This window comes from Neolamprologus brichardi, chromosome 22 (genome assembly GCF_056152115.1).
Source record: "Neolamprologus brichardi isolate AB-2024 chromosome 22, ASM5615211v1, whole genome shotgun sequence".
Taxonomy (NCBI): Eukaryota; Metazoa; Chordata; class Actinopteri; order Cichliformes; family Cichlidae; genus Neolamprologus; species Neolamprologus brichardi.
In genome coordinates, this window is record NC_142124.1 from 13,406,582 (window position 1) to 13,423,976 (window position 17,395).

The 17,395-nt window shown below is 39.7% G+C and overlaps 2 protein-coding genes and 1 non-coding gene across 6 annotated transcripts in view; all 3 read left to right on the forward strand.

Moving 5' to 3' along the window:
- Positions 1 to 14,051, forward strand: part of ash1l (ASH1 like histone lysine methyltransferase) — a 42,764-nt gene extending 28,713 nt beyond the window's left edge. For 2 of the 4 annotated variants that reach the window (XR_436804.3, XM_006788005.3), the window contains exon 27: positions 1,617 to 4,220. Coding sequence is in view for 3 of the 4 variants with exons in the window: in XM_006788005.3 (XP_006788068.2) it covers positions 1,617 to 1,708 (92 nt within the window). In the remaining variant the exon portion in view is untranslated. Of the gene's footprint in view, positions 1 to 1,616; positions 4,221 to 4,822; positions 5,117 to 6,894; positions 6,934 to 7,014; positions 7,129 to 7,845; positions 7,945 to 8,180; positions 8,257 to 8,353; positions 8,429 to 8,587; positions 8,657 to 10,555; positions 10,716 to 10,807; positions 10,892 to 11,030; positions 11,106 to 11,229; positions 11,305 to 11,384; positions 11,449 to 11,537; positions 11,609 to 11,705; positions 11,733 to 11,811; positions 11,921 to 12,167; positions 12,266 to 13,405 lie in introns of those variants that run through there. The other 2 variants (XM_006788003.3, XM_087834543.1) reach the window with 2 other exon arrangements.
- Positions 14,052 to 14,892: 841 nt separating this feature from the next.
- On the forward strand, positions 14,893 to 17,113 carry rps27.1 (ribosomal protein S27, isoform 1). Its single transcript, XM_006788002.2, has 4 exons — positions 14,893 to 14,962; positions 15,586 to 15,694; positions 15,802 to 15,912; positions 16,856 to 17,113. Exons 1-4 carry the CDS (start codon positions 14,957 to 14,959, stop codon positions 16,882 to 16,884), a joined length of 255 nt encoding a protein of 84 aa, XP_006788065.1. The 5' UTR covers positions 14,893 to 14,956; the 3' UTR covers positions 16,885 to 17,113.
- LOC118454009 (small nucleolar RNA SNORA35) lies at positions 16,521 to 16,650 on the forward strand. The gene has a single exon (XR_004843539.1). It is a non-coding gene; the product is annotated as a small nucleolar RNA SNORA35 (small nucleolar RNA).
- Positions 17,114 to 17,395: the final 282 nt, after the last annotated feature.

The following is a 17,395-nucleotide window of genomic DNA, read 5'->3' on the forward strand; positions in this document are numbered from 1 at the left end:
ACCCGTGATACAGAAATACAGCCAAGTTTTGTGTTTACTGTCGGTCGGACTCAAAGACAAAACTAGCGATTCTAGTTGCCCAGATAAATGCTGTTCACATTTCCTCCAGTCTTTACAAGAGAGGACAAATTGCAAAGTTGGCATGACACTTGAGGCCACATTAATGGGTTAAAATAAGTTACAATATACCGGAGTTTCCTTTTAACACTTCATCTCACTTACTAATCTTAGCCTAACGTGAAAGATCCCCACTTCAAGACCATGAGAGGGTTGTTGCGGCGTAAAAAACCTTACACATCATATATCGGATCTGTCTGCTGTGACAACCCCTTGCAAATAAAGTAGAAGCTGAAAGAAGCTTTTATTTAAGTCACAATGGGGAATTGCCCAGGATATGCTCATTTCCTAATGATTTGTCAGTCACAAGTTGTTAGCCAGTGAGCACCCAGTTTTACATTCAGAACCACCCCAGGCTCGTTACATCATACTTTAAAACACTAACATGGATATATGGTGAAAATACTCAGGCCTCATAACATCACTTAACAAACTGATTGATGATGTCACAGTGACTACGTCCATCTTTTATAAAGTCATTAATTACGCTACTTGATACATTGTATCATTACCAAAGAAACATTGTAATCTAATTGCAGTTAACAGTATAATGATAAGCAGCCATATCAGCACAAATGTCTGTGCTCTTGCAGTTTTGTGTTGCTTTACAGTAAATTTGAAGTAATGTACATTCTGCTCTGCCATGTTTGTCCTCTCTCCCACTTGGACTAAGCTCAGGCAGGTGGGTTGTACATGAACTATGAAAAGGCACATTTTTTTTGTTTTTCTCAAGAATTTATGTAATGCTTGTGAAACCCAACTATTTGGCTTGTAGATGTAATTTGTTTCTGATAAGATAAGACAAACAGTATTTATCCAAAAAAAAAGGGAAATTCCTGTTACAGCAGCCAAAACATTAAACACATCCTGTAGTGGTTGCTAGTTTAGCCTACCGGGTTTAACAAGTGATCCATATGCTGCAAGGCTAATGCAGAGGCCAGCGTTTGATCCACCCCAAGGCCATTTTTTTTACTGCCCCCCCAAAGAAAAACCTCAGTATGTTTAAAAACTCCACAAAAGAAGGAGCTCAAATAGAGACAGATTAACTAAGCACCACAATAAATAGAACTCTAAATACAATAAATACTGATACTGTGGTATGAGGTCTTACTTGAGTTAAGAACATTACCTTACTACAAACAAATGATTAACATGTTAAAGCCAGTATCTATCCCATCGATGTCTAAGCCAAGGTACCAAAGCCATATTTGGTGGATACAGACTAGTAATCCATTACCAGTGGTAAATGAATGAGCTGCCTTAAGCGACCCTGGGAATTATTATTTTCTGTGTACAACAACATCAGACTTAATTTTTATTGCTTATTAACTGTTTAACAGATTATACTTGAAGCATTTTTGCTAAAGTAACTTGCCTTCATGCGGCTGATTTACTTAAAAAATTTTTTTTTTTTTTTTTTTTATCTTTAATGTGATCGCCCTGTGTCATCTATTTGTGTCCAAGCTGCTAATTTTCTCTCTCCTTCCAACTTTCTCCAGCCATTGATGTCACTTATCTCCTTGAGGAAGGCGCAGGGCGGCGCCTGCGACGGCGGGCGCTCGGATTCAGCGATTTTGTAGGCAGAAAATAATGTTTCTACGTGCCTGTCAAGCACACTGCCTTTCACTGTCATGAGCAAGGGGCAGAAAATGGAGAGACAGCAAGAAGGGAAATGAGCATTGTTGGTTTTCCAGCCATTAAGGACCACAATGCATCCCTGGGGGCCTCTTCCAGTTTACCTCTTCCAAGACTGTCGTCTCAGCTCTGAGAGGGGTGGATGGTGTTTGGAAGCACTGACTTCAGGAGCTCTCAAGGAGCACAAAGAGAGAGCTGACCCAGGCTTCTTGCTTATTTAAGTAGTATGATGCAAAAACTTTCTTTTTAAAAAAAGAAAAAAAAGAAAAGAAAAATAAAACAAACATAGGAGTTGTAACCCATGCACTTAAATGCATCGAACATTGAAACCATGGGTAGATGAATTCCACTAGCAAGCATCTGTAATGAAATAAGTGGTACTGAATAAGGATGGATGGGGGGGAGGGATGGATTAATGATTCAGTTTGTGGGGGGGGGGGTATGAGTGCTGGAGAATTGTTCCCCCTAGTGGAACCTAGCTGCAATGAAACAAATGTAAGGGATGAGAGAAGAACTGCCCAGGGGCTGTGGGGTGGGGGTAGGAATGGCATAGGAGAAATGTAAAGTTGAGCGGTGTGCTCAGATGCTGCTCATGAGAAAGAGAGAACAAGGGTGGTGAACTGCACTTTTGGTACCATGGATATTGTGAAGCTCTCTGTAATGTATCTATAATGAAAACACACTAACACTCTCACAGTATTGGATGATGCAGTCTGGAAGAAAAAAAAAAAGAAGCAAGTCTATTATCTTTTTCCTGTTATACTGTAGTAACTCATTTAGGAACAGAAGAGGCCTGTGGTGTGTTTGTTTTATTGGAGTAAAGGGAGGGGGTTTGGGAAGATGGAGCGTGCGCGCTTTTGTCAGTAAAAGTGTCTTGTTTTTTTTTTTTTTAATCGTCTCGTGAGGCAGTCCACTTCGCCCCTCTTTTTTTTTTTTTTTTTTTTTGTGTGAAGTAAAACATAATTCACCAGCTTAACTAAATCAGGCGGGGAGGGTGGGTCAGGGGTTGGGTGGGAAGAGGGGGGAACACTGGCTCCAACTGTAACGCCTTACACAGCCGTGCTCTCCGACTGCCTTGCGTGTGCGAGTGTGTGCGCGTGGATACGCGTTTTATTTTGTGTGTGCACTCTGCCAGAATTTCATGAAAATATACCTTTTTAAAAAAATCAAAAAAAAAATCAAGGGCTCGATGGCAATTAACAGTTTTAAGAAAACTATGGAAAAAACAATACTTAACATGAAATGTATCGTGATGGTCATATTTTCTTATATTCTGTGAGACTGGGGGGAGGTGTATACTGTATATTGGGAACCCGGGGAGGGTTTTTTTTTTTGTCTTTAAACTATGTTTCCTGGTTGCCATGGAGAATGTTTTCGAAAGAAATTGTGATATTTGATGAGATTCCTTTTTTGTTTTCTTCCCCCAAATGCCTCTGTTTAAAAGGGACAGTCTGCAATGTCCCGGTGCGTTAAACTGACAGAGATGTGACGAGAATGAGACACTGACAGAGAGAGGAGAGGGATCAGGAAGTTGTACAGTGCCAAGTTATGTAAATATACACACTTTACATTGAGGAGTGTCTCCAAAAGCAATATCTTGAAAATGGATTTTGTTTATTATTGTACTGTACAGGACTCAGCCCTAAATGTATTATGATTATTATAATAATAATATTATAATTTCTTCCGTTTGTATGACTATACTGAAGACACTTAAGCTCGGAGGAAAAAGATTTTTGTTTTTGTATTGTTTTTTCTTTTTAATGTCCAAGAAATCTCACCACCAACTGTCCTGACGACATTAAAAAAAGTAAGCTGAAGTTTCGTTGCCTATAAATGAAATTCACCTATGTACTGCATGAGCGAGAAGAATGTCAAACGGACACAGAAGGCATTGGGACATGACAGTGACTTGGCAGCGACCTCTTTGTCGCTGAACATTGTTAATATTACTTTTGAAGGAGAACTGCGCTCCTTGTTTTTTGCTGCAAAGTGTTGAACACTAAAAAAACAAACCAACATAAAAATGTTAAGATATTTTTAAACGGTGACAGAAAGAAAAAGTTTAAAAAAATAAATAAAAAAAGCTGTCAGCCCAATATTATGTTATTTTGGGTTTTTTTTGCTTTGTTTTTTTTCTTTCAAATAGGAAAATGGTTCCGTTTTGTGATAGCAGTCATTGTATGATGCTTGTACTTGTATTTGTGTGTTTTTTGTGCGATTTGTTTAGTTATTTTTAGACAATCACAAAATAAGATGCAAGCATTGTAAATGGCAGACTGGCGGACATTTTGTGATGTGTACAGTTTGTCAAAAAAAAAGAAAAAAAACTTCTTCCACTCGTTTAAAGTTTGTAATTATGATTCTTAAGTCATGAAAAATGCTGTTGGTTTTTACTTTTTGTTTTATATTTGTTTTTGTTTTTTTGTTTGTTTGTTTTTTTAATAAAAGCACTACATTATTGTGAATATACTTCATGGTGGTCTCCTTTGAAAACCCCTCATATACTTCACAAACACACATTTACAAAAAGAATTAGAAATACCCAATATAGATACTATTGTTCAGCCAAAACATTAAATACAAACCCTACCAAAATGGCTTGAATAAAACCAAAAGGCCTAATAAGCTCAAAATTATCCAAAAGTAGCTAAATTAAATAGAAAATAGAGAATACAGTGAGGTCAGTGAGTAAAAATGTAGATATAATCCTGTAAGGCGCTTGAAAATTTATGGAAATTTAACCAAATATGTAAAACTATAGTGCTAGGACATGGTGAAGATTTACCTATATATTTAAGAAAAAGTCTTCCTTGTGGTGGGTTAATATAAGGCTCTCTCAGCACTCCTGATCCACTTTAAAGAGAAAAAAATTACATATGTGAGACAGATTATTTATGTAATTTAGGTATGTTTTCTGGACCTCAAAAACTCACAAACTCTTGTATCAAGTACGACAGACTAGTCAAGAAGTAAACGAGTCCTTCTCTCAGCTCTCGCGATAGTACAGTAGTTGACAATAGACGAGTTAAACAACGTTTTCGTTATCGCTGTTACCGACTTTAGGGCCATACATACTATAATATTTTCACTCAAATATTTATGAATTATACTTTTCCACTACACTAAGAACCAAAGGTTGAAGAACCAAGAACTTAAATCTCGCGATACAACTTGAGTATCCATAGTAACGGCCAAAACGCCCTAACGGGCTCACAACGGCGTTATTAAACTCTCTGAAACGATATCGTCTCTAACGCTTTTAGCTGTGTGACTGTAATTGTGGTTTCAGGCGCAACCATGTCTAGAAAGAAAGACCCGAAAGATAAAACCAGCGCTCAAGACGAGGCCTGGAAAAGCGCAGGTTAGCCTGTTTTTGTTGTTGTTGTTGTTTTTTTTTTTTTTTATCGAAGAATGGCAGCGCCTTTTTACTTGGACTGCTACTTAACCGTAGCTGTAATTTAAATTTTTGCCACATTATCTGAAAAAATATGTTGTTACTTTAAGCATTTATACAACTTAGAATTTAACTTTTATTTCGATATGTAATTTTTGAAAATACCTGTTTTATATACTAATTACGGTTGGGGTCAGAGGTTTGTATATCATGCGCTTGAATCTCATGGCAAGTTAGGGCTTCAAATAATTATTTATTTTTCCAGGGTGGAATGATTGTACAACATACATCTTTAATGATTTTAACAAAACAAGTTGCACAAGATATAACTTATTTAGGATTTTCTCTTTTCCACATAGAGTCAAGAATTTACCTACAGGTTCACTAAAATGCACCTCCGCCTAATATGTGGTTAAATGTCTCTTAGCAAGTTTATACTCCAGATACTGTTTTTTTTAAGCCATCTACAAGCTTCTGGAATAATTCTGGCTGGATATTTAACCACTTTTCTTGGGATATGTGGTACAGTTCATTTAATTTGGTTGATTTACTGCCACAGACCCAGCTTTTAGAGTAGGGGCTTGTTTCTTCGTTGGCATCCTCTCAATGGATTGCAATGTGAAACTGGCTTCCATGTGTACAGTGACACTGGTGTTCCAGCATTTTCCAGTTCACAGCAGACTTCAACCTAGGTGGTTTGTGGGTTATTCCTGAACATTCTTGGCAAAGTGGTGACACATCACATTTTTACTTAAATACAACTGTGTTGGAATCTGCAGCTGTATAGAAATGGCCCCAAGAGATCTTCCCACCTTGTGAAAATCATCAGTTCTGTTTCTTAGATCTTCACTGAGTTCCATAGCCCTATTCGCATTGTTCTGAGCATTAGTCAATCTAATGAGTGCTGTCAAACGAGTCCTTTTTATGCTGGCAAAGAGAAACGATCAGTTGTACTTATTCATGATCACTAACGAGAAGTTAATACACCTTGGTCGTATTCAAATTTAAAAGACATTGTAGACCCTTCAGCACCACTTATGAAAAGATTTAAGGGAGCGTATGTATATATTTTGACCCTGTGTTGATTAGAGAAAATCCAAAATGAATTCAAACTTGTGGAGCTGGTGCTTGTTTTTGAAAAGCTATTAAAGATGTGTGGTGTACAATGATTTCACCCTGGAAAAAGAAAAGTTCAAAGAAATTATTAAAAGGTCCAAAGTTAACATGACATTCATGCCCATGATTAGCGTATGTGAACGTCTGACCAAAACTGTACTTTATATACTACTTTCTCATGTCAGCCTATTTTCATTATGGCAAACCTTTTTTGAAAAAAGCAAATTAGTAAATACAGGATTATTTTTCCCCCCTGAAAAATAGAGCACATGATTAAAAAAAAAGTTCTTAAAATAAATAAAGTAAGACTTCAAGTTATGTGATCTCATTTTAGAAGGTTTATTTTGAAACAGCTGCAGCACATAATCAAAGCAATCATAACAAGTACACAATAACATGTTTGTTCATCATGAGGTTTTAGTAACATAAGTTTTCCTGTCTGCAGTCTCTCAAGTAGCACTGATTGCAGTGTAGCTGTCTGTGGTAATCTAACACCACACATTATATAGAGATATGATTGACAGTGAAAACTTTTCATGCAATCAAAGTGAAAGATTTTGATGTTTGCTTTGTGAGTTGCTGGGGATTTTGTCATGCTATGTCAAGACTCTAGGCCTTTCTGTTTACAGGACCGACTCCAAATGAAACACTTCCTGTTCAGACCTTCGGTAAGCATAAATATGAAGCTCTTCTACTTAGTGTAGTTGTGGTGATAGCTGAGATTTGCACTTATCCCCATTGCCCTACAGATGAATATCAGTGCACAGGAAATGCAGAGACTGACTTCCCTGCGCTGTGTGCTCTACTGAACGTGAAGGATATCCCAGCTGTTATTGCCAAGTTCCCAGCCAGTCAAACTGAAGGTGACACCAGTAAACAAGAGATGGTTCTGCTTTGAGTAGTATCACACTGACAGAGAAACAGAAAATAAAACAAAAAAATAAAATAAAATCTGTGATACTTGTGACATTAGAGCAAGAAGGATCATGAAAATGTGTTCATGTTTTTGAATACTATATGCTTTGATTTGAATGTATTTTCCACACATTACCAACATGTAGCGTTTTGAGGTGAACTATGGCTAACAGACCTAGCGTAAAAAAATATACTACTGGAGAGGCAGAGACTTAAAGCCCACATTGATGATAAAAATGTGTCAATTAATGGGAATGTATTAGCATCAGTAATCTAAACATTTGGAATGTTTCTGCACAAAGTAATAAAACCTCTTGAGACCCAAGATCTTGTTTGGCATGCAGGAGATGGAGCAGGTTGAGCAGGACAAAAGGTGCAGGGTCTCAGGAGGTTAAACATTACACATCTACAAACACAAAGAGACATGGAAGTAAGCATGACCATGACTGCTTCACTGGAATTTGTTGTTACAGAGTCACCAGGTCGTCTGTATTTCTTAGATTTCAGTCACACAGATATTGTAAAATATTTTACCAACCGTTGCAGTATTATTGTGGTCAGCATTATTTTGAATTACTCCTTGATGCTCATTCCTACAGTATAAACAGTGAATATAATTTATATGATCTCAGACTCTCTTACCAATAATAATTTTCCTCCTAAAGATTACCAGTTACAGACGAGTGATTCTTTTTTCTGCTCAAAGCCCTGCCTCACACTGGAGCTGGAGAGTAAAGACAGAGCCAGGAGCATGAAGGTTTCTGGTAAGAGGAAAAGAAGGCGAGGGTTTATAACTGTACTTGGCATTAATTCAACATTTAAAGAATTTGAGTTTCTGAGTCTGTAGTTATCACTGGTTACCTGCAGTCATATCATTCTATGTTGTGTGTAATGTCAGAGTTTGAAAGACATCATTGGATCTTGTTAATTGAGAAGTGAGCTCATATTATTGTTTGAAGCATGTGGTGAGAAAATGACTGGATATGTCATGAATGAACAGGATGGAGGGTGAATGAGCAGATTTTCCGAGCGCTACAGAAGATGCTCCCCTCCATGAACCAGCTACAGAGCCTTGGGTGAGTAATGAGGTGCTGCAGGGAGGCAGCGAACGAGGTTACAGCTGTCACTGTTTTGTTCTTGTTTGTTGGTGGAATCTTGTCCACGGTTGTGCAGGTTTTGGCAGGCGGGACTGACAGATCGCATGGTAGTCGCCCTCATGAACACAATACCGCTGTGCTCCAGCCTCAGGTGAGCAGATACCCACTGTCCCCCAAGCATTTTGCACCACATCACAACAGGTCCAAATGTGTTTTGACTTCATGCCAGGAAATTATGTCGAATAGCAGACAAATTTCGCTTTAGCACTGAGAGTTACTGAAACAGCCCCTCTGATTTGTGTTCACTTAGGGTTGTGGCACTGGAAGGCAATGTCCTTCCACAGCAGGGCTACCACCTTCTTCTCTCTGAGGACAGCGTGTAAGTAGCGTAACAGTCACACATGTAAACATGTTTGTAGTAGCCATTTGTTAAAAATCGGGTTCATAATCAAAATGCCACTGATGCACCGTGATTCATCCCAAGTTCAGGTCGTGCAGTGCATGGAGAAAATGCAGAAGCGCAAAAGCTACATCTCAAACTCTACATGCCTCAGTTAGCTTGTTAAATGTTAACGTTCATGACAGCAACAACATGGCAGCACAGCTTAGGTTTGCAAAGTTATGTCTGAACAAGCCATGAGGCTTCTGGAACAAAGTCTTTTGGACAGAACACCAAAGTGTGAAACACAATATGTGACTCCCCTGCTCCCAAGTAAGGGTAGTCTGTCGCAGGGTAACACAGAGAGACAGACAACCATTCACACTGCTAACCTAACCCTGGGACGAAGTTGGAGTACCCAGAGAGAACCTACACATAGGGAGAACATGCAAAATCCACACAGAAAGGCCTGGCCAGATGGTGGATTCTAACCCAGGACTTTCTCGCTATGCAACAATGCTAGCCACATTACCACAGTCCAAACAGATTTATCTATTACAGAGTGGAAAACACTTGTTCATATAGCACTACTCTCCACAAAAACACACAGCTTAGACTGGTTGGGATGCTCAATACAAAAGTTTTGAGATTGTTTCAAGCTTATGAAGTGGAAATGTTTTGAAACACTGCCTCAAAGTATAGAGCTTTGTTTACAATAGTGCAACAGAATAGCATTAAGATGTGACAATAGCAAAAGCTGCCAGTAGGTGTCACTGTGGAGATGGGTGTCAGATTGTTTTTGACAGTTCTGACAAAAACTGCTTCAAATGTTTCACAAAACCTCGCTTTATCCATCACGAGAATTAGAAATCCCTTTGTCAGGTCGTAATTTAAAGTCGGTGCTTCTAACCTTCCGATAATTGAAAACACAGAGAAAAAAAACTGAACAGCAGAGAGGAGAGAAAACAATACAAGTGATATAAAATTATGAGCTGGGTCATATTGACTCCACCTTATATCACTCTCCTCCACAAGAAATGCCTGATCTATATGAGATAAGACATCTCCCACAGTGTTATCAGTCTCCTTCAGATGGTGTACTCAGTGTTGAAATCTTGCAGCAATAAGGGCCTGCATCATTGTTACTGAGCATTTGAGATATAAGCAGAGGATTGTGGTCATTGTGATCATCAGCGGAGGTGGTGCTGGAACCAAAGTACACCTCAGAATGTTGCATACCCAAAAGTAACGCTAAGGTTTCTTTCTCAGTTGTGCTCTAAATCATTTGGGGTTTCTTGAATTTCTTTGAAAAACAGCACACTGGATGGTGAACACTTCACTTCACAACCTCACTCTAATTTACTGTACCTGCACCATAAGCACTGGTGTCACTCTCTAGTTTAAAGTCATGAGCATGCACAGCGGTTTCGGCAGAAACCAGGCATGGTGGTGGAGAGGTGATGATTTGGGCTTATTTTGCAGCCACAGGACATGGGCATCTCAGTCATTGAGTATACCATGAAGTCCTCTGTGTACCAAAATATTCTGGAGTTGCCGTTTATGGTGTTTCTATAAGCTAGTGAATTGTGGCGTGTCGTTATTTTTTCACAGAACTGCATAGAGTCCTCATTTTTTCACTACCTGACAACAAAGTCCCCCCAAAAAATAAAATAAAGAAAAATCTTTTGAAAGCAATTTTGACAAGTGAGTAAGAAAATAAGCCAAAATAAAGCAAAGTAGCTAACAAAAAACATCTACAAAAATGAAACTTTCAACATATTATAATTCTTAAACAACAAATTAATAAATAGCGACCGCAATGTTGGAAAACCCTCTTCCTGTATTTACACACCATTCTGCACACAAGAGCAGTTAATGTCATGTGTTTCTTTGATCCAGCCTCACTCACTTGTCTCTGAGAAATAACCGGATAGGAGTTGAAGGCGCTCGCCTGATTGGTTCAGCGCTTTCGACAGCCAGGTCTGCCAACAAAAACCTCCTGTCGCTCAACCTGGCGTTCAACCGTATATGTGATGCAGGTGCTGCACTTATCGCTCAGGTATAACCCAGAACTGACGGCATATTCCCTGGTGTATGTCCCCTGTGTGACCGCTGAGCTGATGTCTCTGTCTCCGTCCTGTTTTGCCTCAGGGCCTGCGGCTGAATCGTTCTTTGCTCTTTCTCTCACTGTGCAACAATCAGGTTGGAGATGCAGGAGCTGCTCAGCTGGCTGCGGTATCAATTTACATCACAGAGTTTAACTGACAGATAATGCATTTAAATTAGCAGTTAAAATGTCTTAAATCATATTCATCTTATTGCATTATGTAATGTAATTTAATAAGCCTCCAGTGCTTGCTACTCCCCTTTTCAGGTACTTCGTGAGTTTGCCTTAACTCATGAGGAAATAGTGGAGAGGAGGAAGCTGCTTCTGAAAAGAGTGCAAGCTGTAAGAGTGGCAGTGTCATTCACTGAACTGACTTTAATAACTAAGTGCTCTGAATAGCACTGCTTTCACAGCACATGTAGTTAAACTGCTTTCAGGTTTATTTTTGATCTGTTTTTTTTTTCAGGCTTTAGTGAAGGATGAGCCTCTCCAGACATTAGCTGGCAGCACAGGAGAGACCACAGGCACTCCTAAAAAAAAGGTTTCATGCGAAAACTGACTTTTGGCAAATTCTTAAACTAGTGTGTGCTGCAAATCTTGTGCTATTGATTCTTATTACAGGAAGCAACCAGAAAAGACGAGAAACCGGACGCCAACAAAGACAACCAAAAGCCAAACAAGAAAAGTAATCGCTCCTGTCGCACCTGAAACACTTGTTCTGTTCTCTGAGAGATGACAGCTGTGTTTATCGTTTATCCCTGACATCTTTTCTAGCCACTGATACAAGAGCGTCTCAGGCTAGAGGTGGAAAGGCAGAGGGCAAAGAGAAGCAACATGCAGAAGAGGTAACGTTTTCTGTTTGCTGAGCATCATGTGGATGCGCAACACAGTATAAAATTTCACTGGTTTCGCTTTGTTTTGTTTTGTTTTTTTCCCCTGCAGGATACATCAAATACTTGCATGAATAAGGTTTGTTTGATGCAACATTTTGTGAAGCAAAAATATAATTCTCAATGATGGCGCTGATCTGACAGTTCTCCGTGAGCAGGCAGAGTTGGTGGATTCAGCGAATCCCCTGCTGCACCCGTCGGTGGATCCCAGGGACGGACAGGTCTTCATGCCCGGAAACACGACTCTTGTCTCCCTCAACCTGGCAGGTCAGCAGCTGTGGTGCATTTATCTGTGCTTCTCAGGAAAGTCAAAGCACAAAATCAAAGTCAAATTTATTTATATAGCACATTTAAAACCACAACTGTTGACCAAAGTGCTGTACATTTAAAATAATCATAACAGATAAAAACAACTACTGTTAGATTTGATGGCAGGACTTGTCTTTGACTTCTTGCAAGTGTGGACATGCATTATCAGGACTGAAATAAAGTCTTTTGGTGTGTGTTTGTGTAGGAAACAGAATCACAGAGAAGTCGCTGCCTCACTTTTTGGCATCACTTCAAGCGCAGGGCGAGGGCGAGGCTGGAGGTCTGCTGCGTCTCTGTCTGCAGGTACGTAGCACTCACAGGGCACTCAAGTTGACACTATGCGAAAAGTATTAGAGCCACATGAAGTTTAAAAAAAAGAAGAAGTTTTTTTTCTTTTCTTTTGCTTTTTGGAATTTTTGAGACTAAACGTGACATTTTAATATAAAAGTTGAATTTTGCAAATAAATCAGAAGATGACGTTTTTCTTTGTGTTTTGTGAATAAACTTTAAATGTCAGGATTAAAGTTGGCATTTGAAGGTGAATGTAACCTCTGACTCGCTCGCTTCATGCTCAGAATGCCAAAAATAGCATCTCCTCTCTGATTGCCACAAAAAATTGGACTTATTTTTTGACATTATTCCTAAATGTTAAACTGAAAAACAAAGCAAAGCAAAAAGGCTTTCACATTTCAATTTTATTGATATGGCTCCAAGATCCAGGCAGCACGGTGGCACGGTGGTTAGCACTGTTGCCGCACAGCAAGAAGGTCCTGAGTTCAATTCCACCATCAGGCCGGGGTCTTTCTGTGTGGTTGTTGCATGTTCTCCCTGTGTTTGCGTGGGTTCCCTCCGGGTACTCCGGCTTCCTCCCACCGTCCCAAGACATGCAGCTTGTGGGGATAGGTTAATTGGATAATCCAAATTGCCACTAGGTGTGAATGTGCAAGTGAATGTGAGTGCGAATGGTTGTCTGTCCCTGTGTGTTGGCCCTGCGACAGACTGGCGACCTGTCCAGAGTGTACCCCGCCTCTCGCCCTATGACAGCTGGGATAGGCTCCAGCGCCCCCCGCGACCCTGAAAAAGGAGAAGCGGAAGTGAATGGATGGCTCCAAGATCCTCCGCCTCTGTGTGTGGGCGTCTGTGCACAATTCCCATGAACCACATTTAGACAAAAAAAATGACTTTAAAATCGTTCACAGCCGCTGTCATCATTATTATCATTATCATCATTATTTATATTATATTATGTTTCAGCATTTATTAAAGTCTGTTTTGCTTTATTACATCCTAACTTTTTATTAATTTTTTTTTATCAACTAATGAAAGACTGAGTCTTTCATTAGTTGTTCCCATTTCATTCAATTTTACCTAAAAATAAGTGCTGATTAATGTGAACATCATTTATTTGCCATAATTTCTGATCTCTCTCTCTCTCTCTCACAGAGAAACATTTTCCCACCAGAAAATGAGCTTTACGTGAAGATAAAGGAAATGATGGCTGCCTTAGATCCAATGAAAAAAAATAACTCTGAAGAGGAGGGACTGGGAGAGTAGAGAGGCTGACAAAACGGGCCTTCACTTTGTCTTATAGCAACACAAATATGTGTATAATTGTATAATAGTAATTTCAGCTGTTTAATTATTTGTCAGAATTAATTAAAGAGAATAATATGAGTGAACAGGTCAGCCAATCAGAACTGCGTAGATTAATTGTTTTAGTTAAGTCACCTTACAGTTACCAGCCATCACTCAGGTGACATGCACATTAGGTTTATTGGTGGTTCTAAATTGGTTATGGATAGGTGGACATTGGGGAATGCTAGTGTCTTTGAGTAATACAGATGGTTCTGCTACAGACTGTTTGTCTCCTGAAACTTGATGTTTTTTTCTCCAGGATCTGAACCATTATGGCTTCAGAATAGAGGACATTTGACTCAAGAGACAAAGATCCAAGTTTTTACCTTAAACTAAATAAATCTGTTTTACCTAAACACTTTTTATCATCTGACTGCTTGAGTGCAGCATTGTTGTGCCAGTATTTACTTGAATAAAAGCTACTTTTAGCCCTCATTTACAAGGGCTCACCACAGCAGCCACTCCATGCGTGTGATTTGGCAGATTCTTACACTGGATGATCTTCCGGACGTAACCTTAGAGGGATTTATATGATTTGTATCTCCTGGAATCAAACTGTGTAATCCATTATCCTGTTGTGCTGGGATTTTAATTAATTAATATTTCATTTCGGTCCCATCATCAAACTATTCATTATTTTCCCTAAAAATAAATAAATAAATGTAAAAATTCCAATTTTGGAGTTACAGCTCTTAATGCTTTTTTGTACTTTACCTTCCACATCTGCTCCAGGTGTTCCTTTTTTTTTTTTTTTCCCCATCATCTTAAATATATAGTCATATTAGTTTGCTTTCATTTTTCTGGTGTCTGCATCCCACAGTTTGACAACCGTTGCCTTGGATGGTTCTTCACATTTATGCCTCTTCTGATGCTGAAGAAGACAGAGCACATCAGTGGTGTCATTCCCCGAGGTGCCACCAGGGGGCTCTCGAGGAAAATTAAAACATAAACTGACAACGGTTCGTAATTTACACTCAATCAGTCTAATACCTGGAAAATCTATAATATATTTTATTTGATTTGGGAATATCCATAACAAAATTGTACACTATGTTAAAAGCTTTTTTTTTTTTTTTTTTTAATTTTTACATATGATCAATAGTGATTATTTTTATTATTATTATTGTTATTATTATATTTATTATTACATATTATATGCGTTTGCCTTAAAAAGTTAAATTTATCTTAAATAAATAAAGGCCTGAAAAGACTAAACAAGGCGGGTTTTCGACCTCTCCAAAATGGCTGCCATATCCTGATAAATTCGTCACGTCCGGCTGGTGCTCAAAGGAGCTACCAATATGAACCCCTTGCTTCCGGTAATGCCTCCTTTTCGGCAGCGGCTATTTCCTCGCCAACATGCCAGTGAGTATAGACAGGCAGTATCGAAATGCTATTTCTATAAGTTAACGGGCCTTCAAGGAGTCACCGCACGGCTCAACGTGTACATGAGAGACCAGCGGTTCGATCGGTGCCGGTTTGAGACATTTAGCCGGGTTTTGGACTGAGTTTGGCGGGACTAAATGTTCCCATTTGGGCGCATTTGCGAGCGCATTGTGATACAAGATGGCTGCGCACACACCGCAAACATGGAGCCAGTTCAACGACCGATGATACAGCCTCGAAAACCTAATATTCAGAGCTATATTTTCGCTTTGCTTTGTGTCTTTTAGAGTGGCCATCGACGTATTTTACCGGGGGTGTTTGACTATTTGGGGAACAATTCGTGATCGATGTAAATGCGCACGTTGGGTTACCTAATCCAAGAAATGTAGGCCGATCGTGGAGCCTGAACGTGCACGTAGCACGAGCAAAACATGGCAACTGAAGCGTTTTTAAGCTAAATAATAAAGCTAAATGTCCCTGATAAAGCGCCTTTTCTTTTGAATTTGATAGCTTGGTGTTATTATTTAATTTTCTCTAATTGCTCTCTATGAGTTGAATAACGCTTACCCTCTTTTATTTCCTCTTTTTCTTAAATCTTGTAGCTCGCAAAAGACTTGTTGCACCCATCCCCTGAGGAGGAGAAGAGGAGGCACAAGAAGAAGCGTCTTGTTCAGAGTCCCAACTCTTACTTCATGGATGTAAAATGTCCAGGTACGCATTTTGTACACACGCACATGTCACCTGGGGTTTGAGTTTTACCTGTGAGCGTTTGCGGGGGTTTGAGTTTTGGATTATCAACCATTGTGGTTGTTTTGCAGGATGCTACAAGATCACGACGGTGTTCAGCCATGCTCAGACAGTCGTGCTGTGTGTGGGCTGCTCTACAGTCCTGTGTCAGCCCACCGGAGGCAAAGCACGTCTCACAGAGGGTCAGTATTCATCTGTGTGCAGTGTTCATCCACAGCAGGGGTGTCCTTGGATGGCATTCAGTGGCCTGCTGATATAAACTCCGACTGTATCATGCATTATTCTTTTTTATTTTTTGGGGGTTTTGTGGTACCGGCAGAAATATCTAGAATGGGGATGATTTTTGCACTTTTAATGGGCATGCCACTAGACAAATTACACGAAACGTGAGCCTCAGGCTGGTGTGTTCGTCCTGTCACCCATTTTTCCCCTGTGCCAGAACTTTAATACGCTTTTAGTGACTGAGGTTAGTCACACATCCAGACTCAGTTTTACTGGTAATACCAAATTCATTGTCAAAGTGATGCTGCTATGTGTTATTCCGAACTGGAATAAAGTCACGACTGGAATAATTTCAGACATTTAAAGCCTGTAATAGCAGATAGGCTACAGAACTATAGATGTCATCAAATAGCATTCAGAAAGTGCAGGACATCAACATCCAGGAGCTGATTTTGCTCTTTATGAAAAATCATGCTGTTGTCTTGTTTCTTATTGACAGAGGTGGGTGTCATTAATATGGAAATGCCGATACAATTTTGTGTGTTTCTAAATCACTATGACGTTTTGGCCGCACTGCTAAGTGACTGGACTTCCTCTGTCGTGGTCTTGCAGTCTCATTCCGGTGCCAGATCAACCTCAGTTTGCAGAAGGGTTGAGCTAGACCACTGGCTCCCCCCTTTCGAAGGCTGAGAACAGATTATTTACCGCCTTAAAGCTAGTGAGAGTGCAGATTTCAGGGTGGCTTGTTGAATTAGTGTACAGGGAATGGGGAAAATTAAAGCTGACCTAATCAGTCACATGACTGAAAGCAATGACTCTTGTATCGGTGCTGTGCAGCACAATGGCAGCATGCTATGCTCTGCATTAATCCTGTAGCCTGACTGTCATTGTCTCCGTTGGCAGGGTGCTCATTCAGGAGGAAGCAGCACTAGCTGTCCTCCCCGGAGCTGAAGGGGAGAGGAGGGGATGGACCGGTTGATATCAGCGTCTTTCGCCTTCGAGACGGCAGCGGCGGCGGACCCTGCGGCCTGATCGGAAACGAGATCTGGAGGCTTAACGGGACAGCAGATGGATTTCCTCTGTTAATGTTGACAGATGGTTTGTTGCTGTAACTCCACCCTCCAACCCTGTCTCTCTAAATAAAATGTTGTTTTGGCTAAAGGAATGGTTTGTGTGTTATTGTTGTTTTGTTTTTTTTAAGCTGGAAAATAAAGGTTGTGTTGTCACCTTTTATGATAAAGTACTTCAGGTTACGGTTGGATTTTTATTACAATAGAAAACTGTGCTGGAAGTTATACACATTTTATTACACAATCAGAAAGATGCAGCATTTACAGAATGAAAGCTGGCTTAGTTTATGCATTTGGAGCTAAAAGTACCTCCTGGTTATTTTGATCATGGACAACCTAAGAAGGTGAAATATTTCAGAAGTCCACATCTGAT